This window comes from Lissotriton helveticus, chromosome 7 (assembly GCF_964261635.1).
Source record: "Lissotriton helveticus chromosome 7, aLisHel1.1, whole genome shotgun sequence".
In the NCBI taxonomy this organism is placed as follows: Eukaryota; Metazoa; Chordata; class Amphibia; order Caudata; family Salamandridae; genus Lissotriton; species Lissotriton helveticus.
The window spans coordinates 400,965,456-400,992,614 of NC_136068.1; the positions used below are offsets into that span (position 1 = coordinate 400,965,456).

At 47.9% G+C, this 27,159-nt stretch overlaps 1 protein-coding gene across 1 annotated transcript in view; it reads left to right on the forward strand.

Annotated features, from left to right (window-relative positions):
• The window catches only part of PIGT (phosphatidylinositol glycan anchor biosynthesis class T), a 353,955-nt gene that overhangs the window by 13,556 nt on the left and 313,240 nt on the right, over window positions 1-27,159 (forward strand). Inside the window, exons 2-3 of the mRNA XM_078652267.1 lie at window positions 7,377-7,554; window positions 14,154-14,281. Coding sequence (XP_078508393.1) covers window positions 7,377-7,554; window positions 14,154-14,281 — 306 coding nt within the window. The remainder of the gene's footprint in view (window positions 1-7,376; window positions 7,555-14,153; window positions 14,282-27,159) is intronic.

The window sequence follows — 27,159 nt, forward strand, 5'->3', positions numbered from 1 at the left end:
AACACCCTAAACAATGTTCGCGCTCCCTCTAAAGCCGAGGCTGTGTTGGCGAGAAAGATCAACAGATCATCCGCAAAAAGGGAAATAAACTGCTCGTCCCCTCGAAGAAATAATCCTGGATAATACCTCCCCAGTCGCGCATGAGAAGCCAGCGGCTCAATGGCCAATGCAAACAGCAACGGGGAGAGCAGGCACCCCTGCCGCGTGCCACTCCCCACCTTGCAGGCAGAGGAAATTGTCATGCCTGTCCTCACCCTAGCCGCCGACGATTTATAAAGGAGTTCCGTCCATCCCACGAAGACGTCCCCAAGCCCAAACTCGCGGAGGACCCTGTACAAGTACGGCCACTCCAGGCTGTCAAACTCCTACTTAATATCTACGTAGAGCACCGCCGCGGTCGGATCCTCCCTGTGATCTTCCCCCCAATATCCGCATCGGCCGTCGCACATTCGTCGCAGTGTTGCGTTTTGGGATAAAACCCGCCTGGTCAGAATGGACCAGTTGTGTCATGTAAGGGAGGAGTCGAGCCACCAGAATCCCACTCAATATTTTATAGCCGACCGACAACATAAACAATGGACGGTAGGCTGACCTAGCCAAGGGGTCTTTACCCAGTTTCAACAACGGGATAATGAAAGCTTTGCGGGCAGAGTGCGGTAACCTCCCCACCTCCGGGGCTTCTCGATAAACCGCCAGCAATTTGGGGGCCAGCACATCAACATAAGTAGAGAAACTCCACCGGCAGGCCGTCTGCCCCTGGGGTCTTCTTACGTGCCATATGTTTTATTGCACGGCGTATTTCCCCCACTGTGATCTCCTGCCCCAACTCTTCGCTCTGGTCATCCTCAAGGTGCGGAAGCTGCACCTCAGCTAAGAACTCCCACAATCCCTCACCTGGACCCCGCAATTTACTCTCATAGTGGTCCGTATAGAAAGCCAAAAACAACTCATTGATCCCTCGCTGGGTGTACTCCGTTACCCCCACCGGGGAGGTCAGAGCAAGCACCGGCGACCCCCTCTGGGCCGGATTGGCCAACCATACCAACAGGGAGCCCACCCTGTCCCTTTCCGCGTGCGCCCGCACCAAATATTCTTTATAGTCAAGGCAGCGCAGCCTCTCTATCTGTGCCGCCACCCCCTCCCTGGCAGCCAGTAATTCGGCTTGCGCTCCCGGGTCCTCCGAATGGGCCCTCTCCACGCGACGCTGTCGCAGCTCCTCCTTCTCTGTGTCCGCTAGCAGAGTCTTCCATACTCCTGCCATCTTAGCTATGCACAGGCCCCGTACCACCACCTTAAAAGCGTCCCACTCCAGGGCCCGAGTCAAAACTGTCCCCTCATTTCCAAGAAAAAATTGCTCTATGCCCTCCTGCTCCTCTATACGAAATACTTGGTCTTCCAAAGCCTCTGGGCGTAATCGCCAAGTAGGGATTGCAGGCCTTTCCCTGGACCACCTTAACACCAACAAGAGCGGGTTATGATCCGATATTGTTTTCGCCAGGTATTCAGTATGGCGGACCAGCGCGTGGACATTCGGAGAACACAACACCGCATCCAACCGGACGTGCAAGTCCTGTACAGCGGAATAATGAGAATGGTCCTGTTCGACCATATGCTGCGCTCGCCAAGTATCAATTAGGCCGCACTCAGCTTGCCAGTCTCGCCGAAGCCTAGAGATCTTATGTACAGGCGCTCGGGATAGTGGTGGATGCGACCTATCCATCTCAATATCCGTGACCATGTTAAAATCCCCCCCCATAAACCACTGAACCTGTCAGAAATCAATCAATCAATCAAGAGTATTTCTAAAGCACGCTACTCTCCCGCTAGGGTCTCAAGGCGCTGGAAGGGGGGGGGGGCTGCTACTGCTCGAAAAGCCAGGTCTTGAGTTGCTTCATGAAGGAGAGATGGTCCTGGGTGAGTCGTAGGTGGGTGGGGAGGGTGTTCCAGGTCTTGGCCGCCAGGTAGGTGAAGGATCTTCCGGCGGTGGTTCTGCGGATCCGATGGACGGTGGCGAGGGTGAGGCTGGCGGAGCGGAGCTGGCGGGTTGACGTGTAGAACGTGAGGTGATTGTTGAGGTATTCGGGGCCCAAGTCATGGAGAGCCTTGTGTGCGTGGGTGAGGAGTCTGAACGTGATCCTCTTGCTGACGGAAAGCCAGTGCAGGTCCCTCAGGTGGGCGGAGATGTGGCTGTGTCGGGGGATGTCCAAGACGAGTCGTGCTGAGGCGTTCTGGATGCGCTGGAGTCTTTTCTGTAGTTTGGCGGTGGTCCCAGTGTAGAGGGCGTTCCCGTAGTCCAGACGGCTGGTGACGAGGGCCTGGGTGACCGTTTCCCTGGTTCCAGTGGGGATCCAGCGGAAGATCTTACGGAGCATGCGGAGTGTGTTGAAGCAGGAGGAGGTAACGGCGTTAACTTGCCTGGCCATCGTGAGGGAGGAGTCAAGGATGAAGCCCAGGTTGCGTGCGTGTTCCGTGGGCTTGGGTCGGGGGCCCAGAGCAGGGGGCCACCAGGAGTAGTCCCAGGCGGAGATGGATGGGCCGAGGATTAGGACTTCCGTCTTGTCTGAGTTAAGTTTCAGGCGGCTGAGCTTCATCCAGTCTGCGATGTCTTTCATTCCGTCCTGGAAGCTGGCTCTGGCGGAGGTGGGGTCGTTGGTGAGGGAGAGGATCAGAAATTACGCCAGCTTTCCCGATAACCGGGCGAAAGAGGCCTTCTGGTCCACATTGGGGGCATACACACTACACAGTCACATCACTCCCATCTAACCTCCCTTGGACAGCCAAAAACCGCCCCTAAGGGTCCACTATCTGCTGGGTTGGCTGGAAAGGGACCCCTGCTCTCACCCAGACAAGCGCACCCCTAGCAAAACCAGAGTACGTGGTATAAAAGATCTGTCCCCTCCAACGGCGCTGCAAAGCCTGGCCTTCACTTCGGTCCAGATGAGTTTCTTGGAGAAGAGCTATCTGCAGTCCTCTACGCACCAAATAAGCATTGATCCTATGGCGCCTCAGCATCGTGTGCATCCCCCGTACATTCCACGTAATACATTTTAATTCAGTTAACGTCCCCATGTCGCTGGCTAAATTTATCCCACAATCGTACTCCCTGCATTGGCACACCGGTGGTTCTGACAACCCCAAAATGAACAACAACCCCCAACAACACCTCCCCTCCCCAGAACAGGTTTAAACAGCTAGCACCCATCGAGACCACCTACTAACAGTCTCCCTGGTAGCTACCAGGAGTTCACTCTAAAAGTGAAACTCGGGGTGAAGCTCTGAGGCCTAGAAGACCTAGCCCGTCTCCCCACCGCATCTTCACATCCAGTCTTGCCATCATCCGTCCGGCATGAACAAATCCTCACCCAAGCCCTTCCAATCGCCAAGCCTCTCTCCGGCGCCCTCCCCACCCAAGACCCAACACCAATAGCAACCGACCCACACATTGATTATTAAAGTTTGATATAAATTCAGGAATCCACAAGCTCGTCTGGTGTGGCCTGGTAGCACTCCCTACGTCCGTCTTCTCCGAGTCCAATCCCGCTGATCCCTTTTCCGAGTCCGTTGCTGCCATCTGCGAAGTTCCACTCTCCTGCGAGATTTCAGACACGGCCTGCAGGGCTGCCGACCTCTCTTTCACCGTCTGCGACGTGGAAGGTTTCTGTGTCCCATGGCGTGTTCCCCTGTTGCGTCTCGCATGGCGCGGTCTGCTCCTCCGACTGCAGTCCCCCAGCACCTCCTGTTCCATCCGTTCCCGCCCTGTAGTTCTCCAACCAACTCCATGCTTCATCCGGGTCATTATGAAAAAATGTTTTGCCATCCAACACCACCCGCAGGCGTGCCCAGAACATTAATGAGTACTGGATGCCTTAGTCTTGGAGGGCCTTCTTAACCACCAGGAACGAAGCTTGATGACGTTGCACCTCAAAAGTATAATCTGGGAACAGGGACACCTTACTGTTGTCAACTTTGTAGGGGCCCGTAGTGCGTGCTCTCTGGAGCAGTAGGTCCCTATCCTTATAATGAAGGAGACGTGACACCAGCGGCCTGGGCGGCCTCCCAGGTGTCAACGGACGGCCGGCACCCTATGCACCCTCTCCAGAGTATAGAATAACGTCAGGCCCTCTGGGGTCACCTCCTTACGCAGCCTTTGCTCCAGATAATCCACCATGTTGTCCCCCTACACTCCTTCCGGAAGACCAACTACCCTTATGTTATTTCTTCTGTTACGCCCTTCGGCATCCTCAGCCCTTCGTTCCAGTATTTGAAGTCTGCGGTTGACCTCCCCCATCTGAACATCAATAACCTTCTGCGCTGGCTCCAAGACCTCCAAGGTAGCCTCATTTTGCTTCACACGGTCGACCAACTTCCCATGATCTGCCTTCAGGAGACCCAGTCCCAGCGATACCTGGGCAATGTCCTCCTGTAGCGCTTCCTTTGTGTCTGTGATAGCGCGGAGGATCTGATCCACCTGCTGCGCCATCAGGCCCTCTGGAGGTCGATCAACGCGTCCTGCTTCTGCTGTTCCGCCACTCCATCCTCCTGCTCCGGGGGCCCCCCCCCCCCTGGCGGCCACGTGGCTTACCCATGTCGATCAGGCGGTCTGGTCTCTAATATCAGTCTCACCGCCCAGTACGTCTTACAGCCCGGCTACACGGGTTATAGGAAACCTGGAGCAGCATGGTCCCCCACTCGAACCAGCCAGTCCTCTCGGGAGGAGGCACCAACAGGTGACCATGCGATGCGTGACCCAACCCAGGCCAGGACGTCACCCCTCGGTGAATGTTCCTCTAGGCACTGCTGTGAGAGCCCTCCATCATAACTCCCAAACGATTCCACAGGCGTCGTTGAGATCACACTCCTCAACCCATCGGGGCCGCAGCGCCCAAGCACTTCGATGCAGCAGAATTCGGGGCCAGCATTGATAGGGAGATTGCAGCCAGAGCTCCTTAGCTCGTATCAGCCTCCGCTTGGCTTCGCTCTGCTCTCCGCTTCAATAGGTAGGGCCCCCATCGGCAGAGTGCAACTCCAGGGCAGCGTGTAGTCAGGAGAGGGTCCGCAAAGGAGATCTCGCCTGGGGCAGGCGCCCTCGACCTCTGTGCGGCCGTCATCTTGGGTGCGGGCGCCAAATCACCGAATTGCGGCTCAATACGGCGGCGGCCCCTTAAGGTTCCGAAAAAACCAACAGCCCAGTTTCGCTGCCCTGGGGAGTTAGTGTCGGTCCTTGCGGTTGCGGCTGAAGGTCAGGATAATTGTCTGTGGAGAGACGGCTGCCAGAGCTCCTCAGCTCGCGTCTGTCTCCATCGGCTGCAGGCCACGCCCCTCATCGGCGGCAGCTATGAGGGCAGTTTCGGTGCTGTGGTTGCTGTGGAACCCGGACTGGGACGGGTCCAGGATGCTGTTCTCCTCGAGGAAGCTGGTCAGTTGTTTGTTGACGGCCTTTTCGATGACCGTAAGCGGGAACGGGAGCAGGGAGATCGGTCGGAGGTTCTTCAGGTCCTTTGGGCCAGCCTTGGGTTTCTTGAGTAAGGCGTTGATATCTGCGTGCTTCCAGCTGTCCGGGAAGGTCGCTGTCTCGAAGGAGATGTTGATGGTTTTCCTGAAATGGGGTGCAATGGTGCTGCTGATGCTGCTGGCTTTCTTGAATATGTGGTGTGGGCAAGGGTCTGCCGGGGATCCGGAGTGGACGGTGTTCATGATCTTGATGGTGTCGTCATCGTTGATGTTGGACTAGGAGAGCAGGCGGGTGGTGCGGGTGGTGGTCATGGGGGTTTCAGTGGTTGCCAGGCTGGTCAGGGCGTTGAAGCTGTCGTGGATGTCTGCGATCTTGCGATGGAAGAAGGTGGCCAGCGAGTTGCACAGGTCTTGTGAAGGTGGGATGTCATTGGTGTTGGGGCTGGGGTTGGAGAGTTCCTTCACGAGCTCTTTGCTGTTGTGTGTGTGTGTTATTGTCTAGGCGGTCTTTGAAGGAGGTCCTTTTGGCGGATCTGATGAGGTGGTGGTGTCTGCGGGTGACATTCTTGTAGGCTGTGTAGCTTTCCGGTGTTCGTTCACAGATCCAGTTTTTTCAAGTTTTCGACAGGTACACTTGGAGGCCTGGAGGTCTTCGGTGAACCAGCTGGCTTTCTTGCTGGTGTGGGTGTTGGAGGGCTTATTGAGTGGGGTGAGGGTGTTGGCGCAGTCGTTGTTCCACTGTCTGAGGTTGCGAGCGGCAGCGGCGGCGGGGTCGGTCGGGTCTGCGGATGGGCTCCGGGGAGGGTGATGGAAAGCTGGTCTTCGGTGACTTTGCTCTAGCACGGTGCGGCATCTGTTGTGTGCGGTGGTGCGTGGTGGGTTTCCAGAAGGTGAAGTGGATGCAGTGGTGATCGGTGATATGGTTGAAGGAGACGTGGGAGCTTAGGGAGAAAATGGGGTCAAGCATGTGGCCGGCGGAGTGGGTGGGTGTAGTGACGAGTTGTCTGAGTCCGAGGTTGGCAAGGTTGGCGATCAGGGTGGTGGAGTTGGTGTCGTTGTTGTTCTCGAGGTGGCAGTTCAGGTCCCTGAGGAGGATGTAGTCCGTGGAGGCGAGGGCGTGTGTGCTGACGAGGTCAGTGATGGAGTCGCTGAACTGTGCTCGGGGTCCTGGGGGTCTGTAGACGCGGGTTCCTCTGAGGGTGTTGTTGGGATCGATGTGAATCTGGAAGTGCAGGTGTTCGGCGGTGCTGAGGGTGTCATCGGTGTTGGTTGAGACTTTGAGAGTGTTCCTGTGGATATCATAATTGTGATTACTGTGGTACGAGCAGCGCTGCCTCGTTTACTGTCCCTAGTCAGCCTCCCACAAACTCTGCAGCCAGCAGCAGGATGTGACATCCCACGGCGGCGCCTAAGTCTTCTCACTGTGTCACACACCTAACTAGTCGGCTGATTTCTTATGTAGAAACTACTGGGCACTGCCTTGACATTAGTGACGTCAGTGAGAAATATGTCAAGCCACGCTGCGGTGGGAATCTCCTTCCAGTCAATGAATAATACACTGTGGCAGCTACTAGCTCAGCCAGCCGAGACCCGAAGCCTGTCGGGAGAAACGCGCACATCACAATGCATACATCACAACGCGCTGCCTGGCACTACTCCAGCTTAATTATAGCAACAATCAGCATCAGGCCATGCTAACGGTTTGATATCCGAGGCGCTATCCCAATTATGCGTGACAGTGCACTTGTGTGTGGGGATTTGGACCACTACACTGAAATGCGTTAGTCTAATACCTGATGTGTGAAACGTAGTCGGCCAGACATACATTGATAAGTTACAATAATTACAAGGAGATTCTAAGCTTTTTACTGCAAGTAAACATTTTGTGTGCTTGTAAAATGGCATTAACAACACATATTTTCTAGTTTCTCACTATAGATTGTTCCCGAAGGTGCTGGGCCAGGTGATTTCCAAATTTTCTATTCGAGAGTTGCATTTGTCCTTTACTCAGGGCTTCTGGAGGTCACGCGCATGGGGACAACCTTACTTAGGAGCTCCAGCGGGGGCAGAACTCTGGGTCTGGTTCCAGGATTCAGTCACTGAGTGAGTATAAATAAGGAACTTTTTAATGTTTTGTTTAATTTCTGTTTATTTAACTGAAACTTTTTATATTGCTCAAACCTTTCCCAAGTACAGATGAGTGCTGTATAAAATGCTTAAAATGATCGTCACATGGTCTCCAATAGAAAAAACCATTAGCTAAATAAGAGATCTATTTTAATTGTATTAAAGAACTGCTGTTTAAAAAAAAGTGTGAAACCAGACAGTAGAAACTCTTCATAAAAACCTATCACTGAGTAAACAGTTGTTAAAGCAGTTACCTGGCATAAGATGGAATTCTCCAGTTAAAAATACGGTTTAAACGTATACCAGCAAGGATTGCATATATGTATATCTCTTGCTTGAAATCAGCAAAGAAAAGTAAGCATAGTAGTCAACTGTTCAGTTTTCATTTTTCAAACTTTAATCTTCTGGCTCCTCATTACTGACATCCAGACCTAATACAAGATGATATTGTCTGCTGGTATTTGTCTTTTGACTTACAATTGTATTGTGTTTCCAGTGACTATCTTTTTAAAGTTGTGCATGTAATGCTATACCTGCACATGCTGTACCATGATAAAGAGGCACTCACAAAAGGAGCATTTGGACAGCGTATGCTACATCTGTGTTTTTTAACAATCTATTCCTAGTTGTCCACAGGTTCTGTGCATTTATCGTAATTAGACAGTTCAGTAATGTGTTTCTGAATCACTATTTGTGTTTTGTACATATGTTAAAGCATTTTTGCAGTCTTCACATGTGTTATTTGATGGAAGAGATTTATTGGGTGTCTGCATCTTGTATGAGCCTGGTTGTGTTTTTCATCTCGTTACGTACCAAGAGAGGTGTATTTAACACTTTAAAGAAGGCTTGAGGACATTGAGGCATGTCTTTGTGGTCCTTTGACTAGGGGATGGTGATGAGCCTAATCATATTGGTGCTGTTGGACTAATGCTGGATCTTGCTGCATTCGAGATTAGGCAATAGTCTCTTGTTATTGTACAGACCCAGCAGATGCAGATAGACTCGGCTGTTGTGGGCTTTGCATGTCTTAGGACCACTGTTTGCTTTTTTCATGTAACTGGACAATCTGAAGGCTCGAGATGCAAACCATGATATGGTACACCTCTGGTTATTTAAATACCAGATTATAAAACAGGATTTTGTTCTTGATTCGTTTTCTGCCATGTTACAAATCAGAGCCTTTCTCACTCTGATTTCCGAATCAGTGTTTTTCTTTAGGCCTCTTGACATAAAATGAAGGAAACTTCCCCGGTTCTGCGATCACATCAAAGAATCCCAAAAGCAACCTAAAAATTTACATTAATGTAAATATTATATAAGGTTGTACGAGTACCGCAATTGTAGTCCAGAATCACATCTAAAAACAAATAGTATCTAATACCTGTATTTTATATAAATGTCATAGGTCATTCTTAAAAATACTATTAACAACTTCGGAAACAATATTTTAACCATCAAAGCAGCATTTCAGTGGTATGTGATCTTCTGCTTTACCTTCTTCATGACCAACTGCATCAAATGTTCATTACCAATGCACATCTATGTGGTCCATCATGAGGGATTATTCTTAAAAACGAAGAAAGATAATATATAAAACATGTTTTCTGTGTACTGAAAAGGACGTCTGTGTCAAGGAATACAATGTTAAAACCTCTCAAATGCATGACCAAAAACATTTTCATTTAGGTATTATTACTAAAATCCATTTTCAAACATGGAATTAATATCACAACCCACAAACTTGTTCAGATAAACTCTGTATTCAAGAAGTAAATATGACTTGTTCTATTGCATGTTAAAAAGTTACTTCAACTAAGAGAAGTTAGTATCTAGGATAGGCAAGAATACATAAAACATATGGGTAAAGGCCTAAAGCTAGTCATTATCACAGTTTATAGAGATACTGAGGACCAGTTAAAAGGATACTCCAGACCTTTGAAAGCGTAGGAAGGGCACATATATTTGGAAAAAATCATCTTCTTTTCTGCCTGTTTCTTCCAGGAGAGTGGCTGGTATAAATAGTAATGGAATACCTACATCTTATATCTCCACTTAGTTCTCATTTGAAAGACTTTTAAGGCCAGATGTACTAACATTAGTGCTAGAGATTACCGAATAGTGAATTTTTGCGAATTGCTATTTAGTAATCACAAATACTAATGTACTAAATAATGTTTAACACCTTTCTGCAATTCCCAGTGGATCGCAAATAAACTTACCTCATGAATATTAATGAGGTAGGTCTCCGTTTGCGACCCTTTGAAATTTCTCAAAAAATACAGGAATGGTGGCCTGCTGGGGTCTGCAGACCACCATGTCTGTGATTACTTTTAAATAAAAAAAAATAAAAAAATGCAGCCTGTTTTACTTAAAGGAAAATAGAATGCGTTTTAAAAAAAAAAAAGGAAAGTTTTCTTTTCATAATAGTTAAGCAGTGCTCCGTAGGACCACTGCCTGCTCTTAAAAAATATTTTTTTCACCATTCTCAAAGGTGGTAAAGTGCAAATATTTTGTAACTGCATTTCAGTCACAAAACAATTGTACACGCCATTCAGTTTCGGTATTAGGAAGGGACGGCCTTAACACACCCCTTCCAAACACCGAATTGCGAACTAGAATTTCGATCCGGTAACGTGTTACTGAATCACAATTTGTGTTTTGTACATAAGTAAAAAAAATTTTTTGCAGTCCTTTCTGACCGCAAAAATGCTTCATAGAAGTAGCCCTTAGTTCTTGTGAGAGGAAATATATGGGCATTTAAGGTTCATCAATTAAGTCTCTTCTCTGCTCTGTAAAGTTCCATCAAACTGTTTGTGGGTGCTTTTCTGCCCAAGGCGTCAAGCCATGATTTACTTGGAAAATTTCGTTTTTTTAAACTTTTTAAAGACCGTAAACTACCTAATATAAACTTCCTCGTGCTTTTTATTTCTTCAGGTTTGCTTACATATTTTGAAAGGTTACTCAATCGAATTGTTCAACAGATGGAATTCCTAGGCATTGACATAAAATTGTCAGTGCTTCTGTTTCTGGTTGAGCAGTTGAAGGTGGTCCGAAAGGAGATGTGTCCAGTCCTTTCAATGCCGCTAATATCTCTTATGAGAAATACTAAGAAAACTCTGGCTTCTTACTTGCTTTTCTTTTAGTCTTTACTGATGGGGACCGTCATTGGAAAAATCTTCAGAGTTTTGATGTAAGTTCATAATTGTAAAGCTGTGATAACGTGATAGAAACTTGAATAGCCTAGCCATTTTTTGGACTTTATGTATATAATATAAGATGTCCATCGCCATTCACAGCTTGCAGTTGGGCGCAGGGCCTTGGCTGTGGCCAGGCCACACAGCCAACCACCCATGAGTGCCCAACCCCCAGGGGTGCCCAACCATCTGCTTAACACACTTGACTAAACGCCACTCTTCTTAAAAAGTAAACTTAATCTTCTGTAAAAAAAAATGAACATTAATCTTGTGCAAGGACGCATGCAAATATAAATCTGATTTTACAAAAGATTGCACACACCAATCACAGTTACTAGCCATAAAAGAAAAATAAACATATCTTCAACTGTGTATGCTCTGAAATCCTTGGGCTTGAAGTATCACTCTAGCTTCTTAAAAAGGGTCTAAGCCGCTACAGCAGTTATCAAGAGATCTTTTACCTCATCTACTCTAGCATACCAGCACCCACTTATTGAATGTGCACTCATGAGTATAGTATTGTTGGTTGGTTTCTTGAATTACTAGTGTATTCTGGTACCAGTAAGAGCAGCAGAGGGAGCGAACCTTCCCTCCAAGTATGAGTGATTCTTATTTTTAATCATTTGCGACTTCACCCTAGGCTCCACGCACTTTAATCGAAGACAAGACTGGGAAGGATTCAAACCAACATTTTGTTCAGGAGGATAGGTTTTATTGTACTATAGGTGCACAACCCCATGACAAAACAGAATGATGGCCATCGGGAGGCTCTTTTATCTAGCAGTCTGGCTCAAAGTAAGGATAGTGACAGAGTTATTAACGACAGTGCATGTGAGTTATGGAAACTCCTATAAAAGGTAGAAAGAGATAGAGAATGAGAGTACATGGGGCAAATGGCACATCACAACATTTATTTTTTATAAACTTGTTTTTATTGTTCGCCACATTGCATTACATTATAGCTTAGAGAAACCGCATTTACATTTTACATGGAAACCCGTCATACTTTTGTGTCTGTGCCGACCAACATCAGATCCACTCACCCCGTGATATACTGTACATTGCAATGTGTGTTGGCTCTAGACCTCTATCAAATCTAATAGTGAAACAATAAAAACAGCAAAAGGAAAAACTTTTAAACCCCTCCCACATCACCCCTCCCCAGCAGCGGACAGCAGTAATAACTCTCATTATCTGGATTGATAGGAGAACTGGCATTATTAATGTAGTATAGGTGAGGAGAAGGCATTCGCACTATCTATGCTAGGCGTCAACATGTCGAGTGAGCGACTGTAGGCGCAGTGGTGTCATGGTCCTGAGTTATCGTCAAGGACATTTCTGTCAGCATCTATCCCCATTCAGTCAGATCTCGTTCAGTATTCTTGTCGACTCTTACAGCCCGAAGATTACATTCCTCAGCCACACCCCATTCACACATATCAGTGCACCATTTATCCAGTGTAGGGGGGCGCTGAATGGATAAAATGTATTGCAATATGTCTTTTTGCCAGAGCCAATCCTAACAGCGCAAATTTAAGCCTTATACGTGCCCCCTTCTTCCGGGTCGGGAATACACCCAACAGACAGTGTTTTACTGTGACTTCTATTCATACTTTAGTAACAGAACGGATGGTCTGTACCACTTGGTTCCAGCACTGCTGCAACCGTATGCAAGTCCATGTCATATGGAGGAATATGGCAGGGGCCGTGCCGCATCGAGGACAGGATGGGACCTGTCCTGGGGTGAACAGCGCCCGGTGTTGCGGGGTCAGGTACGTACAATGCAAATAATGGAATTGGATGAGCTTGAATCTGGCATTACTTGTGGCTTCAGCCACTTGCGCCAGTGCTCTCTTCCATTCCCCGTCTATCAATCGGAGGGGTAAATCTTCGTTCCATTTTCCTTTGATTATCGATAAATCAGCTGTGCGTTCTTCCTTCAGGGCTTTGTATAAGTGCGAAATTAGGGCCCTACTAGAACCCGGATCTAGCAGTGTTGCCAATATGCTCAACTCCTGTGGCTCTTCTGGGAAGGAGGTCCATATCTCGCGGACCATACGCGAGATCTTGGTGTACTGAAAGAAATGCCCTACTGGTACCTGGAAGCCATCACAAGCCTTGGCAAAAGTCAGGAATCTCTCATTTAGGTACAGGTCTCCTGCTGATGTGCATCCTCCCTCATACCATTGTGAAATATCCATAGATGCCTGAATACTCTGAAATCCCCATAACCATCGGAGCGGGAGTTCTACTGCGTAGGGTGCCTTGCGGAGCACTAAAGTGACTTCTTGTTCCCAGGCCACAGTTGCTTGCCTCACTATGTGGGGGCAATCCCTGTGGACCTTAAATCCCACCATTAAAAACCTTTGTAACTGTGACCCATCGTTCCAGTCCCCCAGTAACTCTTTGTCCGTTGTATGACCTTCCATACACCACTGCTCCACATACTGTATTAATTCTGTGATATAATATAACCTAAAGTCAGGTAACCCCAAGCCTCTGGAGCCCAAGTCCAGGTTAAGCGTCTCCAGCTTAACTCTGCTCCTTCCAACTGCCCACACCAGTGAAATCAGTAGGCTATTGAGCGGGTCAAATGTGGACTTCGGGATACTGTAGAAAGAATTCTGCAAGACATACAGGCAGCATCACATTTTTGACACAGCCACCCGTCCCATGATAGCGGGAGCTTACTCCATAATTGTATTGACTTTTTAAGTCCCACAAGGACACAACAACTTTAAAAAAGAAGCTGAGAGAAGTTCAAGTGTGACTTTGGTGGTAGCCTTGTCTGTACATTAAGAAGAAATTGGGCAAGCAAATTTAGATAATCCAGTTGTATAAACTTTTAAGAACTGAGAGGCCATCAAAGTTGATTGACTGGAAGAAGCTGTTGAGGTATTGCATAAATGATATAACAATAAACAACATTCAAAGCTTCAAAAGCATAGTTTGAATAAGTGGATAAAAAACATTTAAAATGTTGAAGCATAAAGCCCCTTGTGGCAATGTTAAATTGATTCCTGCACTGTGGTGGCAGGCCCATCTAGTGTGCATTGAGTCTTTGGTTTTTCTCAGCATATTTACTTGGTACTGTGTTCAACCCTTTATGAAAATAATGCTTTTGAAATTATCTTTGCTAGTCACTATTTTTACACATGGTTTACATGCACTTTTGGACTACTTGCATTACATTTTATCAAGAACCATCCAGTTTACTATGACGTTCCTTGCACTGAAACCAACTCAAACCTCCCAAATGGCCCAGGTCTTCAAGCATTCTTGAGTCTACTCTTATGACCTACTTGCTTATCAGCCCTCTCCTTTCTTAACCTCTCTGGCCCACAGCTTTACGGAACTATATTTTATGTTTTCTCTTCGCAGTGTTGACAAAGCCTGGAAGGAGCTCAGCAATATATTGTCTGGAATCTTCTGTGCATCTCTTAATTTCATTGATTCTACAAACACAGTCACCCCAACAGCATCCTTCAAACCCCTCGGATTGGCGAATGGTGAGTTGAGAGCCTTGGACTTATTTTGGAAGATCGAGGTGACTGTGCTTTCTGTGAGAGCTTGCATCCATCATGTAATTCTCATGTGTTGTCACAGAAGACATTTGCTTGCTTTGATTGCAGCGAGAGTACCTGGGCGGAGGGCCATTTGTTTTTATGAGCATGTTTAATGGAAAATAAATTTAATGGTACAGTGACATTCTCAACCATACGTGTGACAGTTTGAATCGCACACAGAATGTCTTGCTATAGTTTTATGCCCTAATGTCAAACAAAAGATTCCCATGGAGGATATGTATGGACTCAGGTTAAAGAATACACCCACTAAACTTTCATGTAAAAAATGAACAAATATCTTCTCCTTTGAAGTAATGATAACGGAACAATGAAGCATAGTCTTAAAAAATAGCCAGAACAAGAAAAGATTTACAAAATGTTTTCTTCGCATATGGCAAATGAGAAGAAAAGTAAACTTAACATTGCCAATAAATAAACCAGGCAAGCACAGTCATGGTGTCAAGTGAAATCTGCTGCCCCTTTACAAAATTAAAAGATATATCTGGAGAGCAGCAGGAAGATTGTCTAGCTTTTAAAAAAAAATGTTTTTATTGGTTTAAAATAAAAACAGTAAGTAACATACAGTACCAAAGTTTCAGGTTATACAGAAGATCCCAATGCAGATGGGACAGAGGCAAATACAGAATAGAAAGAAAATCATGGCTGTCCCCAGCTGTCATTCACATGAACGTTGAGAAAAAACATTGTGCAAGAATCACACCATAAAGCCCACCTGGTCATCACATATATAATACCACAATCATCGACCAGAATATTCACCCCTCTTCCTCCAAACTACTGCCCGTATCTGAGTCTACACTTTTAGTGAAGCATTGGGCCTAGAGCAATATCTCCTTTACTGCCCTATCGTCGGTGCAGGTCAACCCCACGTGGTGTTCCTCCACCACTTCCCATTTAAGTAAGTCCCTCAGCCACTGAATCACCAGTGGTACCCTAGTGGCCCTTTGGCTAGGAGAAGTGCTAACTGCGCAGGTTTAAATGGAACTTTCCGCCCCCTAGGTCTGCTCACCACCCCCAACAAGCATGCAAGTAGCGTAAGAGAAATCGCCACACCTGTGGCACCCTCTATTTCGGCTGCCACTTGCTCCCAAAAAAGTCTGGACCCCATTTCTCTCCCGGACAGGTGCAGGAAGGCAGCCCCCACCTCTTTGCAGCGCACACATTTACCCCCTCAAGAGGGGTCCATTGTATTCAGTGTGTACGGTGTTATTAGAGTGTTGTGTATACAAATTTAAATGGAGGAGCTTAAATCTGTCACTACAAGACACCGCGTGTACCAAGAAAGGCTGCAGCATGGGCCGAAACGGGTGCCCCCAATACACGCTTCCAGGCTGCCTGTGCTGTTTATGGCCGCTTGTCCATATCGCCCCAAAAGGCCCTCTAGAAATGGGTAATCATTTGTCTCCCCACATTAATATCTGTGACTAGGTGTCCCAGAGTAACCGTTTCTCGCAGCTAGGCAGCTCTGACAACCAATGCGCAGCGTGATGCAAATGTGCTACATAATAATAAAGCTGAATATTAGGAACTGCCAACCCTCCATCCTCCATGTCCCTCTTTAGAGCTGCCAATGCCACCCGATTTCGTTGTCAGGCCCAAATCAGTGAAACCAGTAAGCTTTCTAATCTGCAAAATAACCTGGCCTAGAGTGGGGAAAAGGGAAATCTGCACCAGATATAGACAATGCAGCAGGAAGACCATTTTCGCTATAGCTGCTCTACCCATTACCGAAAGTGGGAGTTTATTCCAGAAATCAATCGAAATCTCAAGCCCACCCACGGCTCTGTCCATATTTTTAAGCTTATGCTCTGCCTCCGTGTGAGTGACCCAAATCCCTAGTCATTGAAACCCGCCCGGCTCCCAACGGAGCCCAATAGGTGACAACTGGTCCAGAGATCTCCCTACTAAACCTCCCAAGGGGAACAAAAGTGACTTTTGGACATTAACTTTTTGACTGAATTTTAGACCTGGCTTCATTGGCGTGAGTCTCCCTTTCATTTTTGACTGATTGCCTCCTCTGTTTTGATATGTTTTTGCTGGATTTATGCTTTGGGCACTGTGCCACTGCTAATCAGTGCCACAGTGCAAGTGCTCCCTGTGTTAAATTGATGTACTAATTGGTTACTCCATGATTGGGCTATTTGATTTACCTGTCAGCCCCACACCCGAACTCCGGTTCTGTGTGGACTACAGAGGGCTCAATTCAGTCACCAGGACTGATGCACACCCAATCCCCAGAGCTGATGAGCTCATTGATCGGTTAGGGGCTGCACGGTACCTCAGCACGTTTGATGTGACGTCTGGGTACTGGCAGATCGCCTTGACTGATGGGGCTAAGGACAGGTCGCATTCTCCACACCAGATGGACACTACCAATTCCGGGTTATGCCCTTTGGGATGAAGAATGCACCTGCCAACTTTCAGAGGTTGGTCAACCAGGTGTTGGCTGGGCTGGAAGATTTCAGTGCCGCCTACTTGGATGACATTGCAGTGTTCAGCGCCAGTTGTGAGGAACACTTGCAGCACCACTGCGAAGTGTTAATGGCACTGCGGAAGGCAGGCTTCACGATCAAAGCAAGTAAGTGCCAGATCGGGCAGGGCTCCATTGTGTACTTGGGTCACCAGGTAGGAAGCGCCCCTACAATGCAAGATTGATACCATCCTGGCATGGGAACCCCCTAAGACTCAGACACAAGTGAGAGCCTTTTTAGGACTCACAGGGTACTACAGGAGGTTTGTCAAGGGGTATGGCAACATTGTTGCACCCTTGACTGAGCTAACTTCCAGTAAGCAGCCAAGAAGGTGAACTGGACTGACACCTGTCAGAAGGCTTTTGACTCTCTGAAGACTGCCATGTGCACAGCACCCTCCCATGCTTTAGGCGCCCAATTTCTCAAAAGAATTTATTGTTCAGACAGACGCTTCAGAGCATGGTGTGGGGGCTGTTCTATCACAGATTAATGAAGAGGGCCTAGACCAACCTGTAGCCTTCATCAGTAGGAGGTTACTTCTACGGGAACAAAGGTGGAGTGCAATTGAGCGTGAGGCATTTGCTGTGGTCTGGGCGTTGAAGAAGTTGAGACCAAACTTGTTTGGGACTCACTTGCAGGTTCAGGCTGACCACAGGCCCCTCAGATGGCTAATGCAGATGAGGGGTGAGAACCCAAAGGGTATGGACTTTACGGTGGAACACCGCCCTGGAACAGAACACACCAACACTGATGGTCTGTCCAGATTTTTCCACCTTAGTGAAGAGAATTCCCAAGGGGAAGGGTAGTTCTCCCCACATTTCTGCTGGAGGGGACAAGTGTTAGACCTGTCATCATTGGCGTGAGTCTCCCTTCCATTTTTGACTGATTGCCTCCTCTGTTTTGTTATGTTTTTGCTGGATTTATGCTTTGGGCACTGTGCCACTGCTAATCAGTGCCACAGTGCAAGTGCTCCCTGTGTTAAATTGATGTACTAATTGGTTACTCCGTGATTGGGTTATTTGAGTTACCTGTCAGTCCCTAGTACAGTGCGCCATGTGTGCCCAGGGCTTGTAAATCAAATGCTGCTGGTGGGCTTGCAGCACTGGTTGTGCCACCGACAGAAGCAGCTTGTAAATGTGCAGTCTAGCACTGCCATGTCGACTTGGCCAAGTGCAACCACTTGGAAGGCCCCAAACCTTCCCTTTGCTTCATATTACACACCCCTATGGTAGGCCCAAGGGCAGGGTGCATTATAAGTATAAGGTAGGACATGCTCTGATGTGTGTAGCATGTTCTAATAGTTAATTGCAGCCATTTTCGTTTTTCACTATTGAAGGCTACCTGTTCCCGTAGGATAGAATGAGCAGTTAGATTATTACATTCTTATAATCCTAATTGACTCCGGGAACACAGTAGAAATTCAAATTTAGTATGCCTGAACTCAGAATAATAAAACACATCTTTTAGTAAAGTTTATTTTAATATTCTGTGTTTGCAAATACCACTTTTAGAAAGCAGGTATTTGCTTGCCTAACCATTTGAGCCTGCCTCTGCTGGGATGTGTATTCCTTGTCTGGGTTTGTGAGTGACAGGGCTGGGGGATTCCAGGAGACCGGCTGGGGCACCCGAGTGGTGAATAGAGAGATTTGCAGCTAGATGGGAGGGAGGAGTTGCACCTTGGACCTGAATAGGGCTGGGCCTTCCCTCTACAATGCTGGATCCACCCCCTGTGGCTTGTCTGATGTCTCTGCCCTGCACTGTGAAAGGAGAGGAGGAATCATGTCAACAGAGTGCTCCAGAGCTGCATCTTCCCTCCCCTGTGCTGGCTCCACCTCCTGTGGGGCGGCAGATGTCTCTGCCCTGCACAATGAAAGGAAGAAGAGAGTCATGTAAACAGAGTGCTCAGGAACTGGTTTGGACTAGGCAGAGGCCTTCAGAGAACAAAGGGTCTAAATATTGGGACCCAGATTCCAAGAAATTAGATCACTTCTGGACAAGAAACCTTTCTGCCAAGGAGAAGTACCAAGGAAGCTGCAGGAGTTGTACTGCCCCTCTGCCAGTGTGCTGTTTGCTGGGCTGGCCTGCAGTGGTTGCTTCATTGCCAAGGGAAAGGAGAAGGAACTTTGTAAGGACTTTCATCTACAGAATATTCTCCAATGGCTTGAACTGTGCTTGTCTCCTACTGAAGTCTAAGGGACAAAAGACTTCACCTCCAGCTCCCTCCTGAATTTCCTTGCTGGGAATTCTGACTCCAGTCACTTGCGTGCCGCTGGGAGCTGAAAGTGCGACGCATCGAGAAGAAGCGTGTCGCCGCCGCAGCTGAAATCATCGCAGCGCCGGAGAAGCGAGCCTTCGTCGCATCTCCTGGAAGCGTGTGTTCATCGAAGCTGCCTGCTGTCGCATCACCGGAGAAGCGTGACGCCATTGTGAGCGTCGCCATCGCATCACCAGAGAAGCGTGTCGCAGGGCCTGTCGCGGCTCCAAAGTACAGAGTCGTCGCAAGGCTGTCAGGGCGTCATTGCATCGTCATCGCATCGCCGCGTCAAGGGCGCTATCTTCTTGCATCGCAACCGGATCATCGCATCGCATCAAGGTGCCATCTTGCGCACTGCAAAGGAGCCGCAGGCCGAGAATCTACACATCATCTCTGCACCGGTAAGTCTCACGACGAGTCCACTACTCTGCGCAAGCATTGAGGAAGGACGCAACTGTTCCCCCGGGTCACGGAACCGACACATCTCCCCTTTTGCAATCCTTTTGTTCACTTTGCATTACGCATCCAGGTACTTTGTTGAGAACTTTGTCGCATTTACCAACAACTTGAACTAAGAGACTTTAATCATCTTTTAAGTAATCTTAAGTGTAGTATTGTGGATTTTTGTTGTTTGTTGTCTTGTGTTTAAGTCTATATAAAGTATACTTATTTTTATAAAACCTGTGTTGTGTCCATCTGTAGTGTTATCACTGTATTACTGTGTATATTCACAAATGCTTAACACACTGCCTCTGAGATAAGCCTGTCTGCTCGTGCCAAGCTACCAAGTGGGTGGGCAGGGGTTATTAAGGAGTGTAATCCCCTTATCCTGACTTAGAAGTAATGGTCCCTATTTGGACAAAGGTGAATACCATTGCCAACTAGAGACCCCCAGATCTAACACCGAAGAACCCCCCCAAAAAAACCCAGGAGCTGCATTAAGGACGGTTAATTTCATACGACACCACATGAGTAGTGCCTCTTACCAGGATCCTCCATGGTGACATCTCCCTGCATTGCAACAATTGCAAGCCCAAAGTTAAGGGGTGAAAGAGGGCATCCCTGTCTTATGACGGTCCACGACTCTGAGTGCTCCCCACCCACCTTGATATGAATAGAAGGCTCCATGTACTAAAGTCTTAGCCATGCGCAAAAATTGGCTCAATCCTCATACCTTGTAGCACAGCCATTAAATATCCCCACTCAACCATATGAAAGGCCTTTTCAAGGTCGAGTGGTACCAAGGCCATCCCTTCTACACTACCTAAAGTGTCACACAGTATATGGGTGAGTCTACGCAGATTGTAGGTGGTACTACATGCTGGCATGAAGCCACATTGATCATCCTCAACTAATTTGTGAACCACCCCCTGCAACCTAGATTCCAGAATCTTGCACAATATTTTAAGGTCCGAATTAAGCATGGGGAGGGGTCTGTACGAGGAAGGATCCACTGGGTCTCCCCTGAGTTTTATCATCAGGCACACAATCCCTTCCCTTAAGGTTGCCGGAAGAATCCCCGCTCCCTTCGCCTCCAGAAAAACCTCCAGTAATTTCTCCTTGAGCACGGTAGAGTACTTCTGATAAAACTCAACTGGGAACCCGTCTCTGCCTGGGGCTTTGGATCTATTCAGCGCCTTAATGGCTGTTCCAAGCTCCTCTAATATAATCTCCTCCTCCAAATTCAGCTTCCGGGTATGCTGTAGATGCAGTAAGCCCATTCGGTCCAAAAATCCTTCTGTCTCCTCCACAGGACAGCTCTGTGATCTGTAAAGTCCCCTGAGCATTCCGCACTGACAGTGGGAGGTATCTCTGCTTCACACCGGAGATTCCAAGCCAGTAGCTTACCTGATTTATTCCCCTACCTATGTAACAGTTGACAATATGATCTAAAAGTAATCCTATCTAGAGAATCCCAAAGATCCCGCATTTCCCTGTGAATCCCCAGCATAGATCTGCGCACTTGTGCCGAATAGGCTTCACTCTTTTCTTGGTCACCCAGCTTACCCTCCTGCAACTTCAGGTTCTCTTCCAGCTGCCTCCCCACTCCACAGACCGTTTCAATACATTCCCCTCCCTTCACTGTCTTGAGCTCCTCCCATTCCATATCTCTAGTGTACATAATCTCCAAATTCCGTTCCAGTTATCAGTTCAATGAAGTGGCCAGCATCTCCCTTCAAGAGATTAGGAGGCCTCCGCCAACTACAAATTCCAAGAGCTGCAATCCCCCTAGCCAAATGAGTCACTGTGCTTAATCGCTAGTGATCAATCCCTCCCACTAAGAATCGGTCCCAGCGACTATCGGCATTATAATACTGGGAGTGACGGGTGTATTCAAGCCCCCCCCCCCTTTCAGGTGCAACACTCGCCAGCCAGCCATCCGAAATTGCACATTACCTCCTTGGTCGAGTTCACCATCAGAGGTTTAGTACCCTGCCGTGGAAAAAAATTATCCACATTCCCATCCAAAATTCAATTGAAGTCCCCCGCCCAGAACAAAGGGGAGCCCACACCGCAGTCTAAGAGGTCCTGAAGCCCAACATAAAAATGCAGATCATCTGTATTGGGGGCGTAAGAATTTAAGATGGTAATATCCCTGCCATCCAGTGTGCCCTGCAGTCAAAGATAATGCCCCTCCACATCTGCATATATATATATATATATATATATATATATATGCTCCAAAGTTGCCCCCAGGACAAAGACGCACTCTGCATTTGTGTCTCGAGTATTCGTCAGAGTCAAAGCTGGAACAGCATGCCGATCGGCATTTAACAGCAGACTGAAAGTTCGATGCCTGACGCGTTTCTGTGCTTCAATGCACGTCTTCAGAGGCAAGACAGTCTATAGTGCGGTGCTGACACACCCCCCATTTTTAAATTCATGCCCTCCAATGGGCTTCTCAGAGTGCTCACGCTGCATTATGGGGCTTGTGGTGTTGCCAGAATTTTACCGTCATATTAATGCACTCAATGCAACTGTTGCCAAATTGTTTCAAGCCCTTGGATGGGCCTCAGCATGCGGGTCCAGCTTAATATCCCACACAAATGCTCATTTGAAGCTTCATAGGATGCGGAGCTCCTGACCCCCAAACTTCGAGGTGGTGCGTCTTCAGCGGCTGGGCTTGCCGCTTAAAATGAATGCTCCAAAGTTGCCCCCAGGACAAAGACGCACTCTGCATTTGTGTCTCGAGTATTCGTCAGAGTCAAAGCTGGAACAGCATGCCGATCGGCATTTAACAGCAGACTGAAAGTCCGATGCCTGACGCGTTTCTGTGCTTCAATGCACGTCTTCAGAGGCAAGACAGTCTATAGTCAGGCATCGAACTTTCAGTCTGCTGTTAAATGCCGATCGGCATGCTGTTCCAGCTTTGACTCTGACGAATACTCGAGACACAAATGCAGTGTGCGTCTTTGTCCTGGGGGCAACTTTGGAGCATTCATTTTAAGCGGCAAGCCCAGCCGCTGAAGACGCACCACCTCGAAGTTTGGGGGTCAGGAGCTCCGCATCCTATGAAGCTTCAAATGAGCATTTGTGTGGGATATTAAGCTGGACCCGCATGCTGAGGCCCATCCAAGGGCTTGAAACAATTTGGCAACAGTTGCATTGAGTGCATTAATATGACGGTAAAATTCTGCAACACCACAAGCCCCATAATGCAGCGTGAGCACTCTGAGAAGCCCATTGGAGGGCATGAATTTAAAAATGGGGGGTGTGTCAGCACCGCACTATAGACTGTCTTGCCTCTGAAGACGTGCATTGAAGCACAGAAACGCGTCAGGCATCGAACTTTCAGTCTGCTGTTAAATGCCGATCGGCATGCTGTTCCAGCTTTGACTCTGACGAATACTCGAGACACAAATGCAGAGTGCGTCTTTGTCCTGGGGGCAACTTTGGAGCATATATATATATATATATATATATATATATATATTACCTACTGGCGGTCGCCAGTAGGTATATATAGTTAGGATTTTTTCTCTATGGGATTTTTGAAAATTCTATGTCTAATAACTTTGCCGTTTGTGGACGGAATTGGCTGAAATTTTCAGGAAAATGGCACATTTTGTTTCTGAGCAGCCTTTGAAAATTTGGGGGGGGTTCGTCAAGGGGGGGCCGAGAAAAAAGGGGGGTCCCAAAACGCGTTTTTCCCATGTTAATTTCCATAGGGCGGTTGGCCTCACTTTTAGACCGAACGGCTGAATGGATTTGCACGAAACTTGGCAAAATTGTAGGGACTGGTAGCCCGATGTGCCTTTTGTAGGTCTCAATATATGTGCTCCAGTGGATTTTGAGAAATTAACGTTTAAAAAAAGATATATATCTGTAAGCGCGGACCGGGCAGCGGCCTAGGACGCGTACTTTTCGCGCAACGGAGCTTTGTGAAGCGAAGCTGATTGGTTCTCCGGCGTCTGTCAACATTCCAAACAGTCCGTAGTGGCCGCAAACAGTCCGTAGTGGCCGCCATCTTGTCTCTCGGTAGGATCGAGAGACAAGAGGAGGCCAAAGCGAAGGGGTAAATGACCATAAGGGGGAATAGTAGATCCTCGCTGACCCCCTAGGTTTGATGTGGAGGTTTTAAAAGGGCCCCGCGGGGCAAAAAAAAAAAATTATAATAATAATCTTACGGCTGAATGGATTTGCACGAAACTTGGCAAAATTGTAGGGACTGGTAGCCCGATGTGCCTTTGCTAGGTCTCAATATATGTGCTTCAGTGGATTTTGAGAAATTAACGTTCAAAAAAAGATATATATCTGTAACAGCGCACCGCTTCGCGTACTTTTCGCGTTACGGAGCTTTGCGAAGCGAAGCTGATTGGCTCTCCGGTGTCTGTAAACATTCCAAACAGTCCGTAGCGGCCGCCATCTTGTCTCTCGGTAGGATCGAGAGACAAGAGGAGGCCAAAGCGAAGGGGCAAATGACCATAAGGGGGCATAGTAGATCCTCGCTGATCCCCTAGGTTTGATGTGGAGGTTTTAAAAGGGCCCCGCGGGGCAAAAAAAATAAATAATAATAATAATCGAACGGCTGAATGGATTTGCACGAAACTTGGTAAAATATTAGGGACTGGTAGCCCGATGTGCCTTTGCTAGGTCTCAATATATGTGCTTCAGTGCATTTTGAGAAATTAACGTTCAAAAACAAGATATATATCTGTAACAGCGCTCCGCTTCGCGGAGATAAAATTATATCTGTATTACCTAGCTGTTGCTAACACCAGTTAGCGACGGCTAGTAGGAGATAGCGACCATCTTGGGCCCCACTTTGCATGTGAGTGATATTTATCACTAATGACATGCAAAGTGGGCATGCCAAGATGTTAGCGACTGGAAACAGTCGCTAACATCGCTATCTCCTATTATCAACTTTTGGAAATATTCGAGATAAGCGCGAATATCTCCAAAAAGTAACAGCTGCCCTGAGCAGTTCTTAGCCATGTTATCCTATGGGAGGTGGATAACATGGCTAAGAGGATTAGCTCGGTAATGCATGAATATCGCTGAGTTTTCAGCGATATTAATGCATTGCGGTCGGTTTTTATCGTATTTGCGATAAACTTTGATAATAGCAAGGTTTATCTGCGATAATTTCTGACGGTAAAAAAATCTTTGCAATGCATCGTTAGGGATAAATATCGCTTAACTTTGGTAATATGCCCCAACGTCTGTTAACGTTCGATTCGAAGGAAATCAGGAAGTGTTGAAAAACATTGTCTGCGCCATCTTGTCTTTTTTCAAATGCCACACTTTTGTCGTGCACGGCAGCCATTTTAGATGCCTTGACCAGACCCACTCTGTGCACGCTGTCGATCCTTAGCATGGCTCCCCACCCTCGCAAGCATCTCCCCCAGGCAGTGGTCACCCCCGCTCTCTGTCTTATGCATGGGTAATAAACCTCCCCCCATCTGCGCTGCTCTTTCCTGAGAATCACACCCTGTGCCCGCCCGACACCTCCCTTTCGCCCTATTCACTACTGCACCCTCTGACACTCCTTTTCCTCTGTGTCCGATTGTCCAGGCTGGTCCTAGGGTATCAGCTAGCCCTGCAGATGTAGTTTATGGCCACAGCTGTAAAGATTCACCCCTCTTCAAAGGAGTTATAGTAGATCAAGGCCCACACTCGATGAGATCCGTCACAGCAGAAGCGTTGCTATTATCTGAAAACCATCCTGTATTGTGATTGGGGAGGGGACCGAGCGTGAAGCGGAAGATTCCAGGGATGACTCTTTGTACATCAAAGTTTTTACAATTATGTGTCACATTAAAAATATATAGCACTCCGACAAAGTAGTAAGATTATAAAACTTTAATAATTTATAAATATATACAAGAAAACAAAAATAGTAATAACATATAAACATTTTTAGGGAAAAACAACGAAGTAGCGGTCGGCTGTGCGAATAGTCCCAACGCAGCACAACGTCCAGATTTCCGGCGTGGGGCGGGTCATCAGTAGCAAACTGTTGTGCGAATAGTTCCAAGGCAGCAGAACGCGCTGAAATCTAGATGACACGAAAGTGATGTCTAGTAAGTTGCCACCCAGCAAATAACGGCGTGGGGCGTCGCGGGGGGTGGGTCTTCAGTAGCAAACTGTTGTGCGAATAGTTCCAAGGCAGCAGAACGATGGCACCAAGGTGATGTCCAGTAAGTTGCCGCACTGGTTTTGGTATCCTACAATGCTGCTCCGAATAACGGCGTGGGGCGCCCCGGGGGAGGCGGCGTGAACGGGCCTCTCCAGGTGGAGTGTCATCTGTTGTAGTGGGGCGCCCCTTTACCGTTTCAGTTGCCATTCCGTCCGTTTTTGGTCCACTGTGTCAAAAGCCGCAATTCAGCTGAGTTGCGCCCACTCTTGCGGTGCAGCGATAGGCGGCTGTCACAGGACTCTCAAAATGGCGGCAGGCTCTTTCCTTTTTGGGCCTGGTCCACTGAAATGGCCCTGGGACACCTTGGAAATCGGACGCTTGTCTGCTAGGTCTTGGACCCCATTCTCGAAAGCGTCCCCTCCGCCTTGAGAATTCATCAAAAGTTTTGGGGGCCCCGACTCCTGCAGGCTTCTGGTGGGGAGCGGCTGCCATGATTGCTCGCGGAATGACTACGACGGAGCTACGAGATGGTGGTGCTCTCATGCTGACGCCAGCTTCAGTCTGAAACATCCAGAAACAAGGTGGGGCTTTCATCGTTTGGAAAAAAAAAAAGTTTTCATCCAATGAAAAGTGTTGTTTTTAGGTCATATGATCAAGCCTTCCATCATTAGGAAACCAAAAGTAAAATGAACCAATGAAAAGTTTTATAAACAAGTTACATGACCTGTTATGCGGCATAGGGTATAAAATGCGGAGAAAATACGTTGGCACGTGAGGCGGCGTCAGTAGCGGACCGATGTGCGAATAGGCCGAAGGCAGCACAACGCGCCAAGATCCGGATGGCACCGAGGTGGTGTCCAGCAAGTTGCAGCACTGGTGTGGCCATCCTACAATGCTGAAAGTCGGCGTGGGGCGCCCCGTTGGCCTGTGAGTTTGCGTCAGTAGCGGACCGATGTGCGAATAGGCCGGAACCAGCACAAGGCGCCAAGATCCGGATGGCACCGAGGTGGTGTCATAGTTGAGAGTTCTGAGCAGCGCTTGTAACACTGTCTGAAGCTTATTTGCACCTGCTGCAGCTTCACTATTGCCCTGGTGTGGCCTAAGATCGCCCATGACATAGGCGGCCACCTCCCGGGGTCCGGCGGAACTTTTTTCCTTTTCCTTTCTGCATCTTGTCCCAAATTCGTTTGACCTGAAGACACGACCAGGTCCCTGAATGTGTGCAGGGGGACGCTATTGATTGAATCAAAATGGCGGCTTCACACAAAGCTGACTCAAGCGTTTTCTGGTGGTTTCATAGTTGAGAGGCACTTCATCTGCAGTGGGGCGCCGAGATCCGGATGGCACCGAGGTGATGTCTAGCAAGTTGCTGTGCTTGTGTGGTCATCCTACAATGCTGAAACTCGGCGTGGGTCGCCCCATTAGCCTGTGAGATAGCTGTTCTTTGGATTTGGGCCTGGTCCACTAAAATGGCCCTGGGACACCTAAGAAC